This window comes from Lagopus muta, chromosome 15 (assembly GCF_023343835.1).
Source record: "Lagopus muta isolate bLagMut1 chromosome 15, bLagMut1 primary, whole genome shotgun sequence".
Taxonomy (NCBI): domain Eukaryota; kingdom Metazoa; phylum Chordata; class Aves; order Galliformes; family Phasianidae; genus Lagopus; species Lagopus muta.
The window spans coordinates 471736-495612 of record NC_064447.1 but is presented as its reverse complement, the minus strand read 5'-3'; the positions used below and the strand labels follow the sequence as shown (position 1 = coordinate 495612).

General features: G+C 37.3%; 1 protein-coding gene across 7 annotated transcripts in view; it reads right to left on the bottom strand.

The window, feature by feature from the left end:
• Nucleotides 1-23877, bottom strand: part of VPS35L (VPS35 endosomal protein sorting factor like) — a 53422-nt gene that overhangs the window by 6623 nt on the left and 22922 nt on the right. For 4 of the 7 annotated variants that reach the window (XM_048961695.1, XM_048961698.1, XM_048961697.1 and 1 more), the window contains exons 19-29: nucleotides 23596-23676; nucleotides 22731-22793; nucleotides 22026-22111; nucleotides 21108-21188; nucleotides 19437-19500; nucleotides 17119-17217; nucleotides 16224-16301; nucleotides 14646-14760; nucleotides 4612-4751; nucleotides 3247-3412; nucleotides 1555-1673 (exon numbers count right to left, since the gene is read on the bottom strand). In XM_048961695.1, the coding sequence (XP_048817652.1) occupies nucleotides 1555-1673; nucleotides 3247-3412; nucleotides 4612-4751; nucleotides 14646-14760; nucleotides 16224-16301; nucleotides 17119-17217; nucleotides 19437-19500; nucleotides 21108-21188; nucleotides 22026-22111; nucleotides 22731-22793; nucleotides 23596-23676 (1092 nt within the window). Of the gene's footprint in view, nucleotides 1-1554; nucleotides 1674-3246; nucleotides 3413-4611; nucleotides 4752-8498; nucleotides 8916-9454; nucleotides 9562-14645; nucleotides 14761-16223; nucleotides 16302-17118; nucleotides 17218-19436; nucleotides 19501-21107; nucleotides 21189-22025; nucleotides 22112-22730; nucleotides 22794-23595; nucleotides 23677-23877 lie in introns of those variants that run through there. The other 3 variants (XM_048961702.1, XM_048961699.1, XM_048961700.1) reach the window with 3 other exon arrangements.

Here is a 23877-nt window from a genome sequence, read left to right as displayed (position 1 = left end):
CCATAAGTAAGGATGGACACAGGAATAAATCCAAGACACAGTGAGACAAAGGCAGGGCAGGAATTACAGCCATGCTGCTTAGCTTTAAATCCAGTTTTCTACATAACAGATACATCAGAGAAATAACAACCTCTCAAATTAAGCTTGAAAGTTGAAAAAAAGCCTCTCAGAAACCACACACACAGCCATACAAACATCCTCACCCACATACTCCAAATGGGATTCAGACATAAGAAATCCCTCATACGCGACCCACTGCCCAGAAAACTGTTAAAATCTCCTGCCAACATCTGCTCGGACACCACTTAGCAAAGCGTCTTTTTCTTTCCTGTAGCAGCTCTGAAAAAGAATTGCCATTCACAGTGGTCATGAATACAATGACGTAAAGGCATTTCCAAAGGATTTCACAGAATCACAGAATTGTAGGGGTTGGAAAGGACCTCCAGAGATCATCAAGTCCAACCCCCCTGCCAAAGCATCTTACACCTCTATGGTTGCTTAACAAGGGTAAACAATATAGCAAAAGCAGTGAAAAGACTAACTGCACTCGTAACAGAGGTCTCCAAACTGGCATATCATGCCTTATACATTCTGTAAACACCACAAGCTACTGGGAAACATGGTACTTTAAAAGTTGCATCAGATGATTATCTCCTGCCTTCCCACCTCCCTCTACAAGCCCACAAGACTGCAACCAATATTCAGTAGCTCAGTAGGAGCAACTCGAGGCTCAACCTCAGAAAGAGGCAAGTTAGCACAACGATTTCACTGAAAAACACGGGTCACCTGCCCTCCACACACAAACTGGTACAGTGTTTCATCTCCCAGACTCTACAACTCCAATCAAGAAATCCAATGAAATGCCAAGAGTTTTCTTTACCTCATATTGAACAAATAAAACACACTTAGAGGTTAGAGACAAAGCATGTTTTCCCTCACCCTGCACCTCTCTTTCTATGGTCTGAGATCCAAAACTTGTACAAATTTAAGGAGATTTCCACTGCACTTACCATTAAGTATGAACTCCCATTTTGCTTATTACAGAATGGGACATCTCAGGAAAATAACTTAGCTGGCAAGAAAATATGGCTTATTTACAGAGAGAGAAAGGTGACAGCCAGGAGGATACAAGAGAGATGGACAAGGAGCAGATTCTGCACCACAAATAAGTGAGCGTGGCACAATCTCCAGTTTGCTAAGGACAAGGATTGCATCATGAAGCTCACTCATTCCAAAGACCTTTTCTTTATAAAGGTATCTATATGTTGCCCCACACAGAGTGTCATGTTTCCACAACCCAGACTACGCCAATATTCAGATTAGAAAATTCGAAACTCTTAACCTTCATTAGGTCTTTCTACCACAAGTCTGCATACACGATCAATTAACTTCTTTAAAGAAGTAAAACTAAGTAAAACAAGAAAACTGATTCCCTCTCATTGTAAAGCTTCCAGAACTTCCAAAAAGATCAAACCTGGCCAAGAAGGCGGTCTGTTTACTCAACTCCAAAGTAATTTTGGTTTTGCATTAAATCCAGTTGAAGTATGGACATACCTCTTCCTTTCCAAGGGTTTTGAGATGATCCAGAATCTGTGCTATTACTGTTTCACATAGTTTACTGATTTCAGCCAGGAACTTGGAGTCTCCACCATACAGGGTATCATTGGAATCCACTGCAGAGATAAAGTAAAGATCAGGCCTATCTCAAGAGTTATGAGTTTGTTTGTTACTGAAAATACCAGCAATTTATAGAAGACCAGATCTTATAAAATGACTTTCCTTCACTAAGCAAATGAAATAATCTTGTTGAAATTGGCTGCCTACTATGTCCTCTTGATTCTAAGAATGTAACAGTTTAAAAGAATCTCCTAGACTAAAACCACTCCTATATTCCTGGATGCAGCCAGGTCCAAAAATACCTGCTACACTCAAACACTAGGGAAGAAAATGGTATCAGTGTTCACATTTTCCTTGTTAGAAAAGCTTGGTCATCATTTTCAATAGCAGCAGGACTTGGCCAAAGTTTGTATTTTACTTGGTGCAAACAAGATTTTCAATGGAAAATACATTTTAAAAATAAATTATGTCCTTTCCTACAGTAAAATCTTATGTGCTGGAAAGAAATGCAGAAAGCACATTTTTAATTTCTGAGACCTTGAAAGATTGTTCTTTTTTGAAGTTTCTAGAATTTATACAACTGATACTTTTAATTCTGGCTTTATTTATTTATACTGCTCTAAGACAAAGGTTATAAGAAATTTGTGAACTTAACTGTACTATGGGTAAAGCAGATATCACATAAGCAAAAGTTTATCCTTCGTTCTCAGGTAAACTTCATTTTAAGAAGTTAAGATACCTGATCTGAACCATTGTCCAACTGCATGGAGAAATCACTAATTCATACTCTCAACTCTCTCTCTGTTGAAATATAATTGAATATCTCATATTGGGTTTATGCAGTTTTTTTGCACATATAAAAATCTAATGAAAACAAAAGCAGGTCAACCACAGTTCCATGAGAAATGTGAACAGGAAGTTCACTGCAGAGCAGTTATTCAACTGAGACCCAGCTTCTACACCGCTGACTGCAAGAGATATTCTTGTCATGGTTGGTAACTCTGATAGACTGCTGCAGAATGGATCCCAGCTTGCTGCCGCCTGAAAGCCCTGTGCAACCAAAAGAGAACTCTGAGCTATCTTGGTCTCTCATAGTGACTCATCTTGCTCGTATTCTTTGAAAGAATTAATTGTCACTGTATCACAATTTGGGGACCTCTCTATGAAAACTCTCAACACCAGAGCCATCAAAATATCATGCTATTACAGAAAGACTACAGACACTTAAAAAAAGATCTGTAGAATATTTTCCAGCTATTCTGAAGATTTTTTTTTTTTATAAGCTATTACAATTGCCGAAGCTGAAAACGTGCCTTCAAAGCAGCAAATACATTACTTAAATAATGAAAACCAGGCGTTATATTCTTAGAATTGGTGTTAATGTGTGTGAATGAAACATCAGTGATAAGTATAAATCAGGTTGATACTTCAGACACAAAAAGCCCATAAATGTAGAATTCTCATATCAGATTCAGGTCTATTTACTAGATATCTGCTTGGCAGTCACCTCCTGTGATCATTTTAACCCACAACATGTGAACCTGGATGGGAAAATTGGGTAACACTGATCTTCATTAACTAGGTATAGGAATACTGCAAATTGCATGATGGAACAGGCAAACATGTTACCTTTATCTACATGGTAGATATATGTTTCTTGAGTCATTGCAGACAGCAGATGCAAAACATTAGTGTAAATCCTGACTTTGTCATCGCTGTTATCCTCCCAAGTATAATCCTGGATCACGTTTAGTAGTCCTCGCACAAGAAACAACACTCCTTGTTCTGGATGGTCCTACAGAAAAGAAAATAAGCAACCAAAAAAAACCAAACACCCAAAGCAAAGCTCCAGCCAATCCCAAAACAAAATGAAGATTATTATGAGGCATTTGGCGGTTTCAAGTCACAGTGTGAACTCTGTGTGAGCAAAAACCACAACACAAACAAGAACTGGCAACTCCTCCCCTGAAGTGTGCTTTCAGAAAATCCTTTTAAAAATCTCTTCCCCATTTTGAGAACTCATAGTCCAACTGCCAGGAGTCGGACTCAATGATCCTTATGGGTCTCTTCCAACTTGGGATATTCTATGATTGTGTTCCAGTTTCATACCAAAATGCTCGTTTTCCCGTAATAATAAACATTCTCTATGCAGCCCTCACAGAGACACTTTGAAAGGCTTTGTTTTATACTCATGGGGGAGTGATGCGGAATTGTCAGCTTCTTAAAACCCAGGGCCCTAAAATCACCTACTGGGTAGAATTTTTTTAATTCAAATAATGTCAGTAAGAAACAAGTGTATTACTCATATGAGTTTTATGAGAACGTTTACACTGGGAAGTCAAAGTCACAATCAAGAAACTTTTAATAGGAAAGGAATACAGTTACAAAGATGCGTTCTATGTAAACCATGATTTTTTTTGCAAGCAGTTTTAATACTGCACCCAGCTTATTCCAGCTTGCAGCTGGTGCAATGCCATCAACACTTGTATGACAAGTTTCAGTCCTCTTGGAACCCTTCCTTCTCATTGTCTGCACTTCAAAGTAAATAGAAAAAGGAATGGTGGAAGCTAGTTACTGAACCCTATAATGCCACTGCAAGTTCTTTACTGAATCTGAGAGTTTGGATCTTCCTCCTATAATCACCTGAGCCATTTTTCTGAGGAGCATCCAGTTCCGACACAGCTCTCCTCAGCATCTTCTGTAGTCAGTGGAGTACAACCACAGTGGCAATGAGCCTTCCCCCTCTAACAAGTTAGCACCTCCACGAAATGCATGGCTGAGGAGACCCCTTGCCATTGGAAAAAGCAGAATACACCATTCTAATTACGAGGATTGAAACAGTAACACTAAGCTGATTCACCCTGTACTTGGTCAGGAAAGAGGAGAATAAAAGAGGAAAGAACTACAATCGGCAGATAGAAAAACGAGTGTATACCAGAACACAATGAAAGTTTACATTAAATGAAACATACACTAAACACAAAAGCAACTTACTGGAACAACCAATAATGTGGAAAAGAAGTTACAAAGGAATTCCAAGAGGAAGGCATCAGAAGGTCGCATCTTTCCATCTACACTGATCATTTTTGGCACTTCAGGAACAAGGCTCACTGCAGCTTTGAAAAAAGCATCAGCTACAAAACAAAAATAGAGGTGCTGTATTATCAGTCCAACCGATAAGGCAGCCAAGTCTGTGATATGATGGTTGCTTAGGGTTTGTTTCAAACAGACTACAAATAGTGATTGTATGCTTATCTGTGAAGAAACTCAAGACTCAGAAGGCAAAATCTATGTTAATTCTGACAATGCTGTTTTTTTAAAACATCCCTACACTGCTGGAGACATCTGAAATTATCACTCTTCTGGTTTACTTAATGACAGGGCATCACTATTTCAAATGCAAGCACATAAAAAAATACAAATAACGTAAAAAAAAAAACCCTCACAATTCAAAATTCATGTGAAGAATGGCTTATGACATAAGTACAGGCAACCAGAAGGGCAGGGGGGTGGTATGCATTAGATCACACTAACTCACACACTAATCCATCCACAAAGGGCTGCTAAAATTCTAAGAAAATACAGCCAACTTCATCTGAGTGTTTACTCACCATCATTAAAATATGAACACAGTATTTGAATTATTGCTATTTACAGGCAGCTATTAAGAGATTTTTCATAGCTCTTGGCTATGTCTCTAACCCTACAAAAAACAAACACTGGAACTCAGCTTATGATTAAGTTAATATTCACAAATTAAAAACACTACCATTCCTCTTAGCACATGTAGGTGCTCTTACAGGCTATGAGTTCATTGCACAAAAAATTCTGACAGCAACATTCTTTTGCACTTTCTTGGCTACGTTTCAAAATATCCAAAAGCATCATTCAAAATCCAAAAGTTCATCATATCATCAATATCCAAAAGTTCCATTCAAGTTTTTCAGCCATATAATTTAAAGAATACTCCAAAGTTGATACTATATTCATCTTTTATTTTACAAGAACACAGACTGAGGCCATGAAATCAAATTTCAGCAAAGAGGGTTCTTGGCAGAAGACAAGGGGTGTTAGGTGGGAACAGAGATAACTGCTGACAAGCATGCACAGCCATTTCCGGGAGCGCAGCTCACACTGGCAGATTCATTTGAGCACACGAGACTCCAAGCAAATTTGCTAAATATAGTACTGCCTGATATCTATTTAAGCTCTTGAGGAATACCAGTGAAACATTTGCTTTGGAAAAACTAATTCTTCTGACTCTTATTTCTTTTCAGCATATGAGTGCTTGAGTCCTGAACTTTTCAGAACTTGGAACACAAGACTCCTTCAGTCAAACCTCACATTTCCAAATCTTGCACATTTAATTTGAGGTGAAGGAATGTTTTCTATTTATTTTAAACAACATATTAGTTTACATAGCCAACCCAAAGGAAGGTAAGCGATCTTCCTCTGAGCTTTACTAGAGGAAGGAAAGTAACAGCAGATGTTCATTCCAGCACATGTAAATGAGTTGGTATCACTTTCACAGTTTTCTATATAGGGAAAAAAGTTGCGCCCCACATCACCTTATAATCAAAACAAGCAAACAGAAAATGAAAAGCCATGTCAGAAAACAGTCTGCATACCAAAGCATACATGTCTGCACAGAGTGCACTCTTGCCTTCTGAAGTTATTTCATAAGAGGACACAATACAGTGCAGCATGGTAAACAAAAAAGTGACAGAACAAAACGGCAGTTGCTTTTTCTATCGATAAGAAAGAGGTTTTACTTAGGTACCTCCAGAAAAGTACTGGCAAATGAGAAGATGATCGCTGAGTACACCTCATCTTTTCTAACTACAGAATGGTTCTTACTCGGGAACTAAAGCACATTCATCCTCTTATAAGAAGCAAAAATAAAGTGAGTTCACATTATTGCAAAGGTTTTATTAAAGATTTTGCAGAAAAGTAACTCTCCTGCGAACACTACCACACCAGTCTTCTGTGGAGAGGTGCCACTGTGCGCATCACATGCTCCAAATTTGGAGTAGAAGTTCACTTCCAACGCTGTCAACAGAAGTGTTGGCTATTACTAAGTACAGAACAACCACTGGTATTTAATTCTGAATTGCACTGATTATGATTTTATGTAAGAGTGCTTTCTCTACATCTTTTAAAAGTCCATTTATAAAGCTACTACTCCAGACATATTTCAAGTTAAAACCATGCACCAACTTTTCCTAGTATCCAAAAGGCATAAGGAGCCATAATTACCTAAAAGCTATAAAGACGTTTTGTTCTTGATTAAAAAGAAAATGGGAAGAAGATGAAATCCTCTTCTGAAGAAGCATGCCGTTTCCTCACCTGCCAAAAGTACAACACTGCTTCTAAAGTGAACCACTTAAGTCGGCTATGTGGAGAGCAGCCTGCTCACCACAACAAATTATCCTGATAAAAGTCTTCCCAGACTGCTGTTAATCTTGTGCACTGCACATGACAAACATCGTGCCTTGCCAAATTTATCCTTTCACAGCAGCTCCTTCTCTTGGATTGTCCGTAACTCCACACATCTTTCCCTTGAGCATACACACTGACCTTCAGGCCAGGAAAACTAACAGTCTCACCCAAGTCAGAACTTCCAGTAATATTCTGCTACAGGAAAAAAAATTACTGTTCAGTGTTCTGTTATGTTCATGGAGGCACCTACGCGCATATTTAATTATTTTCTACGTTTTTGTATCTCCATATATTTCCATGTATCAATCTTTACAGGCAAAAATTTAACTTATATTTGCTGCATCATTAGCAAGACAATTCATTAAACAATACTAATAAAAGATTTCAGACAGGCAAAAAAAAAAAAAAAGGAAACAAAACTAGTAGAGATAGGAAAAAATTAAGCTCCTGAAGCATTCCTTTAAGGAGCAGAAGGGAATAGGTCTGGGATGCCTACACAAATTATTTTTAGTCACAGATAAGTTACAGAAGGCCAAGTCCATCCAAAGGACAAGATCAGGGACCACACGCAGCCGTCTGCGTTCCACATCACCGTCACATCCTACAACACCATTAAGCCCATCCCAGTATTTTCAAAAGGTTTTGCTTCCACTTCTGACAGATGTTGGGAACTTAATGAAGCCTTGTGCTCTAGTGCAAAAACTAACAGGTGCAGTTAGGTGCAGTTTTTGTTGCTGGCTTTAAGTAAACTAATGCATGGCAGTTTTAATAACCAAGCTCTGCAGACATTTAGAACTCTCTTCTCTTTAAACATCAGTGAGGTCACAGTGAGAAATCTGCTACATAATGGAAGTGTGTTTTGCCCTTGAGTTATTGATTTACTGAACGTTCCCAGTCCTAAAACTGTCTAAACACTGCTCTCTACAAACTACAAAGATTCTGAAATAACAAAGACAAAATAAGAAAACAGACGTACTGTGATTTGGTGAACTGCAATGTATTATGTAAAGTTATATTATCAATTAACCACACAACGATGTAATTACATGGCTAGCACGTTGCTACTCCGAGTCCTTGACACTTCTAGACAAAGGCACATTGAGGCAAAAAAGTAGAAGGCAAAATACATACAGAGAGATCACACATTCTGACAAAGAACAACGGATGAAAGATTTTTTATCCTGAAGCTGCAGTTAGTAAACACACACAAAAGTACATTAAAAAAATTATAACTAGGAATTTAGAGGGTCAGGCTGAAATTTGAAGTAACCTTTAAAGACAAAGGGAAAATACTATCAACAACCTCTAAAGAGAAGTCCATTAGTTAAAGACCAAACCAAACAAAGCAACATGACTCAAAAGTTACTATAAACTTTGCAGAGAAAGCAATTCTTCAAATCTCTGAAGTTTTTTTTTTTTTAAACAAACAAACAAACAAACAAAAAACAAAAAAAAAAACCTGCCAATCTCCATTCGGTGATCCAACCAATGCAAATCCTCAGATTTTTTACATAGCTTTTAACAATATATTTCATATAAAAGGCTCAAAAATAAACAAATGAAAAGCCAACCTAAGCTAACAAAAGATAAGAAGGAAAGCTCTCTGAGGATGCAAAACCTATACAAGTATTGAATGGATGGGGAAAAGAGCATGAATACGACAAGGTCTCACAGAGAAGTGAAACGACCACTGGGTTCCTTTAGGCTTTGCAGAAAGATGTGTCCTCCCATGAACAGGGCTGAACAGAGAAGAGGTGACAACGTTACAGAGTGCTCTGGAGCATGACTACAAAGAGCTTCTGGTGGAGCTCATGATTCTGAGCAATAAAACAGCTGACAAAATCTAGTATTAGTAAAGCCTGTGGGGAAAGAAACAGGAAAACAGCATAGCTGTAGATACGGGAAGATAAGCTCAAAATAAACTATTTACACTCATGAAAAATTCTGGAGTCATTATGGTTGCTTTCCTGAAAAACACACCCTGAACAGCTGCCAAGAAGGCAAGTAATCGTTAGGCCATTAATGGAAAAACAGAATTGTCATTGTGTCATTTCTGTTTATTGTAGTCATTATGTATGATGTCCTTCTCTACCCAAAACACAGTCCTGCCCTCCCGATTCCTTCTCTTTATCCTTCCAGGTTAAAAAGGCACTGAGATAAGAGTTTATTTCCTTATCAGAACAGACCATACTGACACAGACTCTTTAGGAACTTATCAACTCCAACAGATGCAGTAAGAAAAAACCTGAAGATGACTGAAATTGTCACAATACACAGCAGGTAAGCTGCACACACATTTCAAGGCAATACAAAAGGTTGGAGTCTTTGTTAATAGTTATATAATTCTATTGAGAAAACACGATGAAGCATAATTAGAACATGATTAAAAATTACTTACTAAATATTCCATGCTACACTTTTCCAAAGCACGGCTGAAGCCTAGCAGAATTAGAGAACATTGTCTGTAGTAGCACAAGAATTCATTTTTCAATCTGCTTGTTACATCTAAAAACCAGAGCAATGGATATTTAGAGTATGTTAAGCACTGGGTATGCTTCAGAATTAAAGTCTGCATTTGCTAAACCTACTGACTGGCACCCGATGATTATGAGAACAGACTCTCCATGTTCGATAAATTTTTGTTTGACAACATTAGGTTTGAAATAACTCATGAAGAATCAATGAAATTACATTATTCACACAGCATATTACTTCTGAAGTGTGGCAAAGGTTTCACAGCCTTTGAAATGAAAGCACTGCTCAACAAACGTTACCAGCAAGCTGCATCATCCATATCCACCTGCTAATGCTGTGACCAACAGCTGGAATCATGCTGTCTTCTCTTTGACAGGCAAAAGCAGCAATTCCACAGGGAGGAAATACATGCAATTAAAATAATACCCATGTCTCAAAATCCAGAAGAGTGACACAATGAAGCATGCATTTAATCTCAATCTAGTCAAGCACTCTGTATGACAGAAAGCATGACTGATGAGAATTCATAATTCCAGGTTGGCAGCATGCCCCTCCAAAGCACTGGTGTGTGACTTAGTTAAAGAAAAAAAGCTCAGGGGGCCCTTAATTGGCTCTCTAGAGATACAAGCAACAAATCTAGGACAAAAATCACTGAAAATGGTCTATTAATTTTATTTTAAAAACTCTTTGGGAGCTGTAGACAAAGGAAACAGTATTCATATTTAATACATTCTGAACAGCACACCTGGACAGACATCCACCTGACTGAAGACGCACTGTACTAGACAGACCTCAAAATGAAGTTCAGTACAATCTAAGAACATATCAGAAAGCTAATTCTGTTCCCCTGCTCCCGCTGTGCAGTTCTTTCACACATATTTCTAGGTTATCATACAGGAAGAGCAGGCATACAAGAGGCAGAGCCACTTGGAAGGCTCAGGGAAGACACGACAATTTATTTTTTTCTCTTTGAAGATGAAAAATTATCAGAAATTCTGGGGGGTGTGGGGAATGGGAACAACCTTTTGCCAATGCTGATTTAGGGATCTGCTATGGAATCTGTGTCTTCTATAACAATATTTCTACCTATGGGCCATATGAAAGAAACTGAATTGAAGCCCACGTTGTCACCAGGATTCTCTAACATATGAAAATATGAAATATGAAAACATGCACTTAATGCATAGAAATATTACATACTAGATCTGCATTAAGAAAAATTCCTTGCATTTGTGCAGCTAAGAAATTTTTTTTTTTACTATTACTTTCCAGCTGTATGTCAACCTAAGACTGTGCCTTCCTCCCTACAGAACTGGAGAACTGATCCAAAATGAAAATAAGGCTATTTTTCTCTGCTAGATTAGTTTTTAATTTCAATCCTTTCCCCACAATAGTTCGATAGAACACATTAAGTTTAAAAAACCAATCTCTATGTATTTTTGAGCCTCTCTCTCCAAATCATGCAATGACTTTTCTCATTTTAGATTCTTTCCTGTCCTCTGCAAAAGCTCTCAATAGTAACAGCCGCTTACTAGCTCCATTTGTTGTTATTATTAGCCTTTACACACAAATTCACATTTCTGTTCCAATTATGCCATATTAAGGAAAACCTATTGCAAGAAAAATGACAATTACAATTCTAGTACTTAACTTCTTGGGTGGGTACAACCAATTACTTGGATAACCACATGGCAAATCCAGCAGGCAACTCTGTGATCCGCAAGAGGGAAATGGAAGAATCAGATACCAGCTCTGGGAGTGTTACTATGGCCCCTCAGTACCGAGAGTGAGGAACACAGACTCCTGCAGTTGGAAGCAGGTCAGCTGTGGCTCTCCAATTGTTGGTAATTGATCAGTGTGAGCCCCACTTTAGCCAATGTTGTTTACTGTTATGACTTGCACATCTTCTCCATTAAAAAAAGGAAACAGTCTTTTTAATTCCCCTTATCTAGCTCAGCAGGCAACTTTACTTTTTTTTTTTTTTTGGCATTAGATATATTGACAATTTAGAAAAATCATCCTATTACCAACAGAAATGCATCCTGTCAAATCCAATTTAATAACATATTTAAAGTGAAAACTCAACCCACTACAAGAGCTAAACTCACTGTAAGGTTTTTCAAGTTAAAAAGAAATCCAAGAATACAAACTGCAAAACACAGCAGCTGGAGTCTTAAAAGGAAAACTACACGCAAACACGTCCCACTACCAAGTGAACCATCGGATCACATGCTGTACTTTTCAGTTTTATATTTAAGACTATAAACAGGAGGGAAATCAACTTTTCAGATGGGTAGATAGTGATAGGACAAGGGGGAATGGTTTTAAACTAAATGAGGGGAGATTTAGGTTTTGATTAGATATCAGGAAGAAGTTTTTCAGTGAGAGTGGTGCAGTGCTGGCACTGCTGCCCAGAGATGCTGAGGATGCCCCGTCCCTGGAGGTGCCAGGCTGGATGGGCCCTGTGCGACCTGTTCTACTCCTGACCTTGTGGTTGGCAGCCCTGCCTGCAGCTCAGGGTGGAATCTGATGATCCTTGAGGTCCCTTCCAACCCAAGCCATCCTGTCACTCTGTGATTTCACATCCTAGTCTAATACTATCATTAGCTGCACACTCTTAAGCCTTCATGCTGCGTTGATTTTAATAGATAGGTGCAGATTTGGAATCAGTTAATTGACTGGATTTGAATTTGTTTTTATGAATTAATCATTATTCCTTACACACATGAAACACTGAGACAGACTAAACTTTCAAGAATGCTTTCTCTGAGTGCTTTATCTGACTACAATAGAGCAGAATATGCAAAGACAGATCACAGAAATGTCCACAGACTGGTGCCACTGTTGCCTGTTTAACAAAAGCTAAATTACTCATGCAAATGAGATGTCACTGAATAAAAATTACACTCAGAAGAAATTTCCTGAGGAAGCAAACAAGTGCTTAACTGTAAAACCTTGCTAAATGAATCAAGTTACTGAACCACCACCAATTCTGCTTGTGAGTCTAAAATTCAGAAGAATGGTTAATAACATGAACTTGACCTCATGATACTTTGCGCACACCTGCTGCCTTAAAAGATTTCAGAACAGAGATGCTTGCTCATTGTTTAGTGAGAGCATTGTGCACTCACAGCTGTGCACATGTATCACCTCTTCACCCTGAGAAGAAAGGACAGCTGCTGGTGGCCACCAGCCTGTCAGACAAGACATGGATCCCAAAAATGGTGGGAAGTGCAGTTTCAAAATTGAAGAATTATTAAATCACAGAGTTGGTCCCAGCAGCAGCAGAGCAGAGTCCTCAAGGACTTTATATGACAGAAAAACTGCTCTGGTTTTGTTTTCAACAAAAGATGCACTGCACCACAGTGATGACAACAAAAACTGGTACAAATGATAGGGTAAGCTGCTTCACTAGGGTAAGCTCTACAGGAAAGAGTCTATTTTTTGTTAACTCAGTTATGTACAAAGAAACTGCAAAAATAGTATTTTTCACAACAACCAACTTTGCAAATCTTTTATTTGCACAGCATTCTTGAGCACAACAGGCAGCTTTGCCCTAAATCCCTCTTCGTTGCTCCATGGGCAGCATCACATTCAAAACAAAGAAATACAACCATCATCCTGTACTAAAAAAATCCTAATCAGCATCCTAAGTCAGCTTTTTTGTGCAGCTGGAACTTACTGGTAAATGCAGAGAGAACATCAAACTGAAAAGGAAACCCAAGTAAGCAAATAAAAAGATAGATTTCCCTTTTATTCCTCCTACAAGGCAGAAGTCAGGCTGGGTAATGAATCCAGCTCTGTCTCCCTGTAAACATGCATTTATTCCCTACAGTGGTATTAAAAGGCTATCAAAGAGGTTTCTACTGCAGAACCCATACCCAATTCTGATGCATCTCCTTACTTGAAAATCTATCCTTTTCAATATTCTGCAATCGTCTGACTGCTGGCAAGTTAAACACACTTGGAATTGCTTTCCCCTTCCTGTAGATAAAGCCTTTCCAAAGATATAACCTATGACTTCTGTGGCAGAGTACACACAACAAGAAACCCAGCTACAATTTCAATTTTACTGTGTTGATACATTCCTGTGGTAAACAAGAGCCTTTTGTAACCCAAAGCAACCACATCTTAGTCACCCATTTGGTCTATGCTGCTTTTCTTCAAAAGAAAGCATGATTGACCTTCATTTCAGTAGCCATAAATATTCCCAAGAGGCTGACCAGCACGATCTTACCCAGCTCACTGTAGTACAGTAAGGCAGGGCAAGCAAAGCTCACTGCCAAGCGAGCCATCACACATTGGTTATAACTGGGACAATCTGCTTATACTGAAAATATGTATATGAAAATGCATTCACCATTTTAGAGTTGACATTCAGAGTTAATATTAGAACTGCAAAATAAAGTAGAATGACAGCATTTCAAAAAGAAAAGATACTGCAGACAGTTAAAATTAGGAGACTTTCAAAATAGGTAACTGTCTTCCTTTGCAGCATGAACGTGAACAAGATCACAATTAAGTGGTGATATAGATGGATTGCTCACATACACTTTCTGGTGTAGCTACAGATTTTTCTACAAATCACTTTTTGTCAGTGTTTCAAATTACTTAAGACTGAACTAACAGGAAGAAAAATCTGTACTCAGGCTCCATTTCAATTACTAATTCAGATTTAAGAAAAAAATATGTCAAGTTCCTGGTGTCATTGGCTTAAGTCTTAAATCTTTTCCAGCTTTTTCCTAGACTGTGTCATCCTCTGTGCTGCTAACAGATTAACTACTTTCTTCTTTTGCAGTTATGTTAAAGCACACTATTTGTGATTGGAGTTCTTGGACAATCATGCAGAAAAACATTCATGTTTTTTTGCCCACCTCACATCCACAAGTATGTAAATAGGATCAGTTGTCTTAGTTATTTACCCCATGGGATTAGAGACAGAACTAAAAAGTTGCTTCAATATGACATGCTTCCATTGTTACTGTGTGTAAAACAGTCTTGTAATTACGTCTGCTATATACTTGCATGACTTATAATCTCAATGAAATTATTATTCAAAGCTAGAAATACTTCTGAAATAGGAAAACCTTTAAGTAAACAAACTCCTCCCTTACCTTGTGAAAGGCACTGATTTGCCAGAGCAACCTGTCCAGAGTGCAGATACAAATTAAGACGTGTAAAGATGCTGCTCAGAGATGGAATTGTAATGAAGCAGAAGGCAACACAAGCCTAAAGCAAAGTAAAAAAAAAAAAAAAAAAAAAAAAAAAAAACCTGAAGAAAATTCTTAACTCAAGAGTTACAGCAATCATTTCTGATTTCATATGTGATTAGGAATGCAAATCTGTCAATAGGTTTAAGGAAAGATTTTGAATAAGAATTAGGTATTATGTGAAGTCCAAAATCAGCAACTTTGTATCTCTCATTATTATTTCAATAATTATAACAATATTTGTTACTAATTATTGTAATTACCATAGATTACCTCTTCATTCAATCTATGACTCTAACTCAGATAGCCCTTCTTAAGTAACCAGGTTTTGGTCTTGAGCTACAAGCTGATTTTTTTCATTAGCATGTTGTGCTTTTATTAGATGTAGGGTGCTCAGGGGCAAGCCACGTATCAAACTCCTTATAGCAATGTGCTGTGCACGACTGGGAGGAATGAGATCTAGCATGGCATGCTGCTGATTTAAACCAACTGGAGCAGCCCAAACATCCAGATGGAATGAGTGATTCCCAGCCATACACAAGCTGCCACCTTAGTTACTTCTCTGTCCAGGACCCCAAGTGCAAGTCCATAAATGAAAACTCATTCATTAATAACAACATACTCCTTCACAGCACATAAAGCAGCAGCTGATCTCTGTTGCTATGTTTCAGGTGAGAAGACTGGAACAAAAAGAACCTGAAGAGTTTGTGAGTGTTTCAAAACTCTTCCGGCTACCCTTGGAAACACTAAAGCCAAAGGGAGCTCTTCATTTGAAATTCAAGCACTGTCTTCATAGAATGATTTGGGTTGGAAAAGACCTTTAAGGATCGTCTAGCTCCAACATTCTTCTGAAGCAGAGATCAGGTCACTCAAAGTTCCTCCCAAATTGAATGTGGAGACTTCCAAGGGTGGAGCATCCACAGCTTCTCCGGACAACCCATGCCAGCGCCTCAACATTCACAGTAAAGATTTTCTTTCTTACCTCTAATCTAAATTTACCCTTTTTTACTTTAAAACCATTACCCGTTATCCCATCAATTACAGGCTCTGGTAAAAAGTCTTTTTCCATCTTTCTTATAAGGCCCCTTTAAACACTGAAAGGCTCTATGAGACGGAAATTTGAATGTATTAATTTTTCCTGTCTCCCTTTCTCTGTGTGACTGAGTTACACATAAATTAAAGGCTTTATTTCAAATACAGTATGAAAAGCTGAGCTTTCTAGAATGAACATGAGCACTTCTGGGGATAGAGACAGTGTTGTCCTTTCTTGACACAAAGCTGTCAGTGGATGCTTTGGATCTACATTTTCTTAAACATAAGCATTTGGTTTTAGAGATTAAGGATCAATGGCACCGAGAGATAATGAGATTACAAACAGAATTAAAAAATAACACACTGCTTTTGCAAACACTAAGCTTTGGTGGCAGCAGATATTAGTACTGCTTAGAAAACAGGCTCAAAACATATTAGACTCTTACCTACCCTGACAAATGCAGCAGTCTTTCTAGAATGATTTCCTCTCATCACCTTTCTTGTCTCCATTGCTAGTTGGTTCACAGACTACATGCACACAAAAAAAGCAAAACATTAAGAAATATGCAGCTTTCTTAGGTCATTTGCAAATAACAAACTGCATGCTTCACTGCATGCTGTTAGAGAAAAGAAACTGTCAAAAAGAATTCAGGTATGGTGTGCCTTCACTATATTATTTAGTTTTTACTCTCTCCCCACTTGGAGAATTTTAATGACTGATTCTTTAAGTAAATATGATTCTGAAGGTCTGCCAATGTAGGGTTTTCAATTAATTCAAGACTTGAAACTATCCCTTGTTTCCCAGCTAATGCAGTGGCATCACCTCTTTTCTAAGCTAGAAATCACATACAACTCACTAAAAAACATAACCAAAAAAGTAGGATTTAAAAGGAGATATGATGTAGTGTATCACACAAAGGAATTGGTTGCAGCAAATGCTCATCTGCCATATCACTGAAAAGCAATTAAGCTTCCCAATTACAGCAGGATTCTGTCCATGTCTGCAGATCAGACCCACTGCTATACAGAGGATTACATAAGAGAGAGCCCGAATTCCAAATACATAAGAGTACCATTTATGGTACTTTGGCCTTGAAATCTCTCCCAGTATAACTAGTTTTCTTTGTTGCTATGATATCTATCGTGCACCAGGACCTCAGAGTCAAGCAAGAAGTTTGGAGAGTTCTGGATGATAAAAATGAAAGAAGAGATCAAAGTCTGCTTCTAAAATACCTGATGTAAGGTCGTTAGTCATTTTGATAGTGACCAATAATCTGGGTAGGGAATGGGAGAATTGCAAATATATCCCCATCTATTAAGATAATGTAGATAAACTATTGCTTACATGAATTAGCTGGACTAGAACAGGCTCCAGATTGCAAAACATAGACCTAGCTTCAACATAGAAACTCAGTTGCTGTTCAAAGTCACGACCGAATGAAACCTATAACAGACACATACACAAAGAAACATTTTACTGTTGTACAAGCACTTAACTGTTTCCCAATAATTAAACTTCAGAAAAACCTGAATGTTTTGTTGTTGTTTGCGTACGTTCCACTATTTTGCAAACCAAATATTTATTCAAGAAAACAAGATTGCCTAGATTCATGAGAAGTACTTTCAAAACTGGCAGAACACCCGATACTATGGAACTGGGAAACACAGGCTTGGTTAAAAAACAAACAACACAAATCCAGGAATACATCTGTACTCAGGTTCCTAATTCCAATTTATGTAGTGGGCCCTCAGGAAAAGTTATTTTTCTAACTAGGTATAGCAGCAACAAAGTAATGGCAGGAAATAAGTCAAAAACAATTCCTACTTGAGAATGCTCTACTTCTAACCCTCTGGATTTTAAAACCCAGCATTGTCAGCTGGAGTGTCTGAGCTGTCAATCAAAAGCACAGCGAGAGAAAGTCTCCAGGCAGTCTATATTTATGGATACAACTATTCTATATATTTTTTTTTTCCTAAGAGTCATGGCTGCATTATATCTTATTTCTCAAGTCACACATAAAATAAGTTTTTAGAGAATTGAAGGAAAATTACATGAAAGATCAAAGGAAACATACAAGAAAACAAAAGATTGCCTCTAATGCTGCAGACCCAACTGCCTTGCTTGTGTTTATGCAACTGCTCACTCTGCCCTACCCTTAAGAAAACTGAATACCTTAATGTTCAGTTTAAAAACTGGAACTAGTAATTTGCTACTCTGGGACTTTTTTTTTTTTTTTTTTTTTTTTTTTTTTTTTACCTCTCCCAACCAGATCTATAAATACACATCAAATATTCTTCAGTGTGTGAAATCTTCCTAAGGGAAATTATATGTAGGTTGCTGCAAAAGTATTGCTTCCTATTTATTCCAATGCAAACTACAGCAAATGCAAAGAACACACTAACACCATTTGATAGAGCAAATTATCAGCTACAAAACACTGTTTTTCCAAGACAGTCACCACCACTAGCTCTGCATTTTCACTAGCAGTGAACAAGAGCTGCATGTCACACTCGTACAAACCTGCACCAGCGGAGGTGAACTGCTGTCACCACTGCTGAAACGCACTCCTCATTGCTCCAACACCCACTGCTTGCTCTCCATCAACGTTCACAAGTGTCCACGAATGTCAGTGGGTGCCATTTTTACTGCATGGAGGAATTCAGTAACACATCTTTGCTCCATACGCACTCTCACATCAGATGCAGCTCTGTCAGACTGTCCCTCTGCTGCTGTCTGTCACACAGCAATCAAATGTAATGGGGTGTAGGCAGGAACGTTCAACCTCTGCTGCCATCCCACCAACATTCACCTCTGACATTGTGGGCCAACACAATGAAATAGGAGCCAATACTTTTGAAGCAGCCCTTGTATATTACTCTGCATGAAAACCTTAATACAAATACTTTAACCACCACATTACAGAGCCTTAAAATTAAAGCTGAAGAGAGTAAATAACAACCCAGAGATACATTTGTAGAATTAAAAGGAAGAACGAGGACAAGCAGAGACAAAGCCTGCCAGTTATGACTATGTGAAAGAAAAGCCAAGCACTGCAGGCACCTGTGTAGAGAATACCAAGAGAAGAACTTAAAACACCTCTGTAAACAAACAAACAAATGAAAAAACCCACGTCACAAATACAGGGGACAAGATCCAACTTAAATCTATTGGCTAAAAGGGAGAGAGGGACTAAAAATTAATTTAATGACAACAACTGGAGTTTTTGTGGGGCTACTAATGATAGAAGTTATCTTATTCCTAATAATAAAATGATCCCATTTGGGGGAATCAATAAAATGGGATCATTTTATTATGGGAAGGGGAATTTCATTTGCATAGAAGTGATTTCTGTGATCATCTCTCTAAAGCTGCAGTATAAAAGGTTAATTACTATTAAACTTATAAATACTCAATATGTTTTACGCAAGCAGAAAAATATGATTAAATACACGTGTACAGTTTAACCATACCACACCACGCCAGCTTCAACACTGCATTATTTCTTTCAACACTTGCATACTCAATAAAATACACTGGTTCAGGTTTTCAGCAGCCTTAAATAAGTCATGTACCATCTCTAATTCTGGTGCATAGGCACCTGTTTCTCATGAAAATCCCAGCTATCAGGTACACCCCAACAGTTGCACACAACTGCCACTCACCATTTTTATGAATCCATTTATCAAAGCTGCTAACAACCTTTTCTCATCCTCAAGCGTCAGAGCACTGTAACAGAAGATTTACATTGCAAATTCTTGAATATTGCTTAACAACTTTTTTTTATCTGTAGGAGTTCAAATGTTACACGCTAACTTTATGCCTATATAAAATATTTATTGCATGCTAAGACCACTAACCTAATAATTTCAGTTATAAAACAAAGGAAATAATATGAATGTCATGAAGACAACGATGCACGAAAATCCAAATTTTGTAGAAATATAAAAATTGCTAAGAGTCTCTTTACATTTTACAGAACCTTAGATTTAGTATGAAGACAAAGCTCAATGTTCTTAACTGGAGCAAGTAAGAAAATGGCTTAAGTCTTGTGTTACAACCTGAGAACTTAAAAGGGAATTGATTATAGAAAAGTATTAAGTAAACCTATTTTTTAGAAGAAAAATCATCCTATTTATGGGGGAAAACTTTTCAAATACACACTGAATAGTGTATAATAATGTATTTATTTATAATGTATTTATTTAAGAGACAACACTACCTTGTCTTTTTTTTTGAAAAATCCGATTACACTATTTAAAAATTGTCATTAACATCTTGTTACTAAAACAGAAAGGCAGCACTGTAAGAACTAGACTGATATGTAAAAATTTTGTTTTCAAGATTGTCATTGATATCAATTTTATTTCAAATAAGATTTGAAATAAATTCACATCATGTGAAAATCCACTAAGTCAAATCTGTTTTACTGAAAACAGATGAACAGTTAAATAACAATTAACTACAATTTAATCCCTGTATTATGTACTCAGCTCCAACTTTGACCTTTAGTTATTAATTACCATTCACCAATAGCTCACACACCAGATGGGAATAGGACAGTAGTTTTATTATACAAATTCTGTAAAAGCAGAAGATAATCATGATGAGATTTTCTTTATTAGGGCTTTGCCAATCAAAAGAGACAACTCTGAGAGGATCACAAGAGTTGTAATGGGATCGCCAGGTCAATTATAGGTTTCCAGTTCAATACCAAATCAAACTGCTACCAGTCTGGAGGCTGTCATCCTCCAACAACTGTTACTGTGCCAGTGAGCCCTTACAAGTGGCTTGGGACTTTCCTGAACCAGGATGTGGGAAAAAAAAAGTCAGAGTTACTTCAAAATAATTAGAAATATGATGCTTTGCTGATATTCCTAGGGATCTTCCAGGAGTCCTTTTGAAGATTTCACAACCTTTGGTTATGACTGAAAGTGGCCAAAATAAAAGGATAAATTGAGGATGGCAATCTGTGTTTTAATGACCACGTATTCATTGAAAGCTCATAAATAGTTTATTATTCACTATAACTCAAAGCTGACATTAGTTTAATTGGCAAAAGTATCTTTAATTGTATTTTAAGTGCCTTCCTTAGACAAACCTACAAAATTGCTGCTGCTTTCCTTTCAAAATTCTGTTTCTCTCTCTCTCTACAGGTACATAAAGCACTAATTAAAGAATAGCATGTGCTACCACTTCATTGTACAGCTCTTCCCTCACCACTAACTGGATTCACGCCTTAATCCATCATAAAACACTCTCAGATGAGCAAGATTGTACACCAAGAAGCCAAAGTTTGTGTAAGCAGTTATTAGTAGGAGTAAAGTTAATCTTACTTCACAGAGTCATGCATCGTCTTGCAGATATGCAGAAGAGCATTGAGTATAACAGGGTCCTTTGTAGATTCCTGCTGATGCCTATAAAGTGTTTTAGAAAACACAATGAAAAATCCTGCATTGTCAAGATGCTAAACAGTGAATAGAGCAACATATATTTAATGAGTAATTCCTACTACCAGGGCTGTAAGACTGTACAAGAGTGTACAGTTGTACATGTACAACTCTTGTACATGTAAGAATGTACAAGAGTTACAAAAGAGTAAAAAAAAAACCCAAACAAAAAACCCCACTATTTTGAATGTGCTAAGATGCTCTTCTATGAAAAAACAGAAACTTGTTCCAGTTTCTCTCAGTGGATTATCATCATTTAGCATCTGCTTGCAATACTGTAATCTAAAGCAAAAAGGTGATCAAGAAAAAGGCGTTTCCAAGAATCTATTAACTGAAAAGAACCACCTGACTTCTATAATAACTGAGCATGAAACCTCATCTTACAAATGCATTTTCAGCTGCAAAAATACCTTTTTTTAATATATAATGGAGCTTGTAAGAAGGAACTCTCTTCTCTTTTACACCAAAGTAACAGTTCTATACGATGATGTCAGATGGAATAAAACCTTTCATAAACTAATTAAAGCAACATCAGTTGAAACAATGCTCATGGAACAAGTCATCTGTTGATCAACGGTAAGTAGCATCAATGTGAATACTTCAATTTCAGCTTTCATTGTGAACAGTTAAGCAGTCAATCAATAGATTAACAAAACTGACAATTCCCCAACTCCCCCCACAGCCTAGATTTATCTTCACAAGATAAGTGGACTAAACAGTGGCTCAATCCATCTTCCCTAATAATCCTACAGAACGTTGCCCAGATTCTCCAGAGTGCATTTGATCTGAATATTCTCCACTTACTTAATAAAAGATTCCATGATGCACTTGCAAACCTCCACTCTCACACTCTCCTTCTGGAACATATCCAGAAATGGCAAGAATTTCTCCTGAAAGTACAAATACATGAACAATTAAAATAAGGTAAATTTTGTTTCTGCATCATCTCAAAAATACAGTGAGCGTAAACCTGTCAGATGTACTTGAGCAACCTATGAACAAGACTTGACTCCAAAGCCATAGACTCAGTCTTGAATTTTACTCTGGAGAGCTGGTTTCACTAATTTGACATCTGCTGCCTTTCCTTTTTCCACCTCTAACCCAGACTCTGACTTCTCTAATTTTCTTTGTGATTTGATGTCAAACTTAAATTCTATGATAGAACATGTTAAAGGATAACACAGGAACAGCTAGCTATCAGCACTTACACCCAGAGATGCAAATAAGTGATATTTTCTTTTTCACTGATTGTCTCCTATACTGTAACAACAAAATTTACAGAATTTAAGTGCATAAGCAAGAAAAAGTACAGGAAAGTGCAGTTAGAATAATGACTATTTAAGTAGTAAGCAGTAGACAACTCCCAAGATGTTTCTGCACTTACTTGATAAAAAGTCTTCTCACAATGTGAATTTCCAAACAATCTAAACATGCAACTTGGCTAAACTGTCTCACGGAAACCGTGCAACAGTTTCTCCTAAAAAAATTAGGAAACATGATACTACTTACCACTGAAAAAAGCAGAGAGAAATCATTGATGTAGGTAATAACTTTCTGAATAATTGACTGCAACTTTAAAAAAAAAAAAAAAAAAAAAAAAAAAAAGGAAAATGATTGTAATGTAAATTAAGAGTATCCACAACAGAGAGCATTCTCTGGTCACTCAGAGAAAACTGGGTTGGAAGCCTCTTCAATGTTCATTCATGCAATTTCTTTTCTGCTAAGCAGGATCAAATACCGCTGCGCTATTCCTAGCAGATGTTTTTCCAACATGCTCTTCAGAACTCACATGAAGAGCGGATAACCAGTCTACCCAGGCTTTATTTGTTTGTTCTTTACTTTCTAAGGCAGACTTTTCTGATTTATGATCTCCTGCTCACTAGACTAAAACAAAAAGTACATGTTGTTAGATTTTCTCTTGTATGCACTTTTTCTACTATTACTTGGACGTAATCACAAAACCTTTCTAGAACCACTCCAACTAATTTACATCTCACCTGACATACAGTCTCAAGAACTGGATGCTAAAACCCACTGAAGCTCTTGCAATTTTAACTAGACATAGATTTATTATTACTTATGTTCACTTCTGTTTACACAATGTTCCATGTCTCACTAGAATACTACTGTTGACTTGGGAGTTCATTATTGCTACTTACACTAAATACACTAATCTCTGTTTTAGCTTTATTTTCTGGACTGAAAGATGGACCAAACCACAGCATTATGTTGTTCCAAAATGATTCCAAAATTACAACCAGCCTTTAAAAAATTGTTTTGTTGTAGGAGACATCAACAATGTTTAAGAACCAGTTCAATCTAAGAAAATCCACAGATTTTGCAGATTTGTAAAAAAAAAAAAAAAAGTTTTTACCTGTGGGTAAGCATCTTCAAATGCTCTATCAGGAGTCATGTGTTTGATAACATCTGCCAAAACTGTATTGACTTCTCGCTTCTGTATAGTGAAAAAAAGAGGTTACATAAGAAAGTAATGAAACCAGAATAGAAATCAAATGACTGAAAACCATTTGGATAATTTATTTCCATTTGCCTAAGCATCAGCCTTCTACACAGCTCTAGGTAAGCAAAGAACTTTAGCCTGTATTCCAGTAAATCCTCATTTAAATCAGTGCAATAAAAAGTAAGAAATATCACA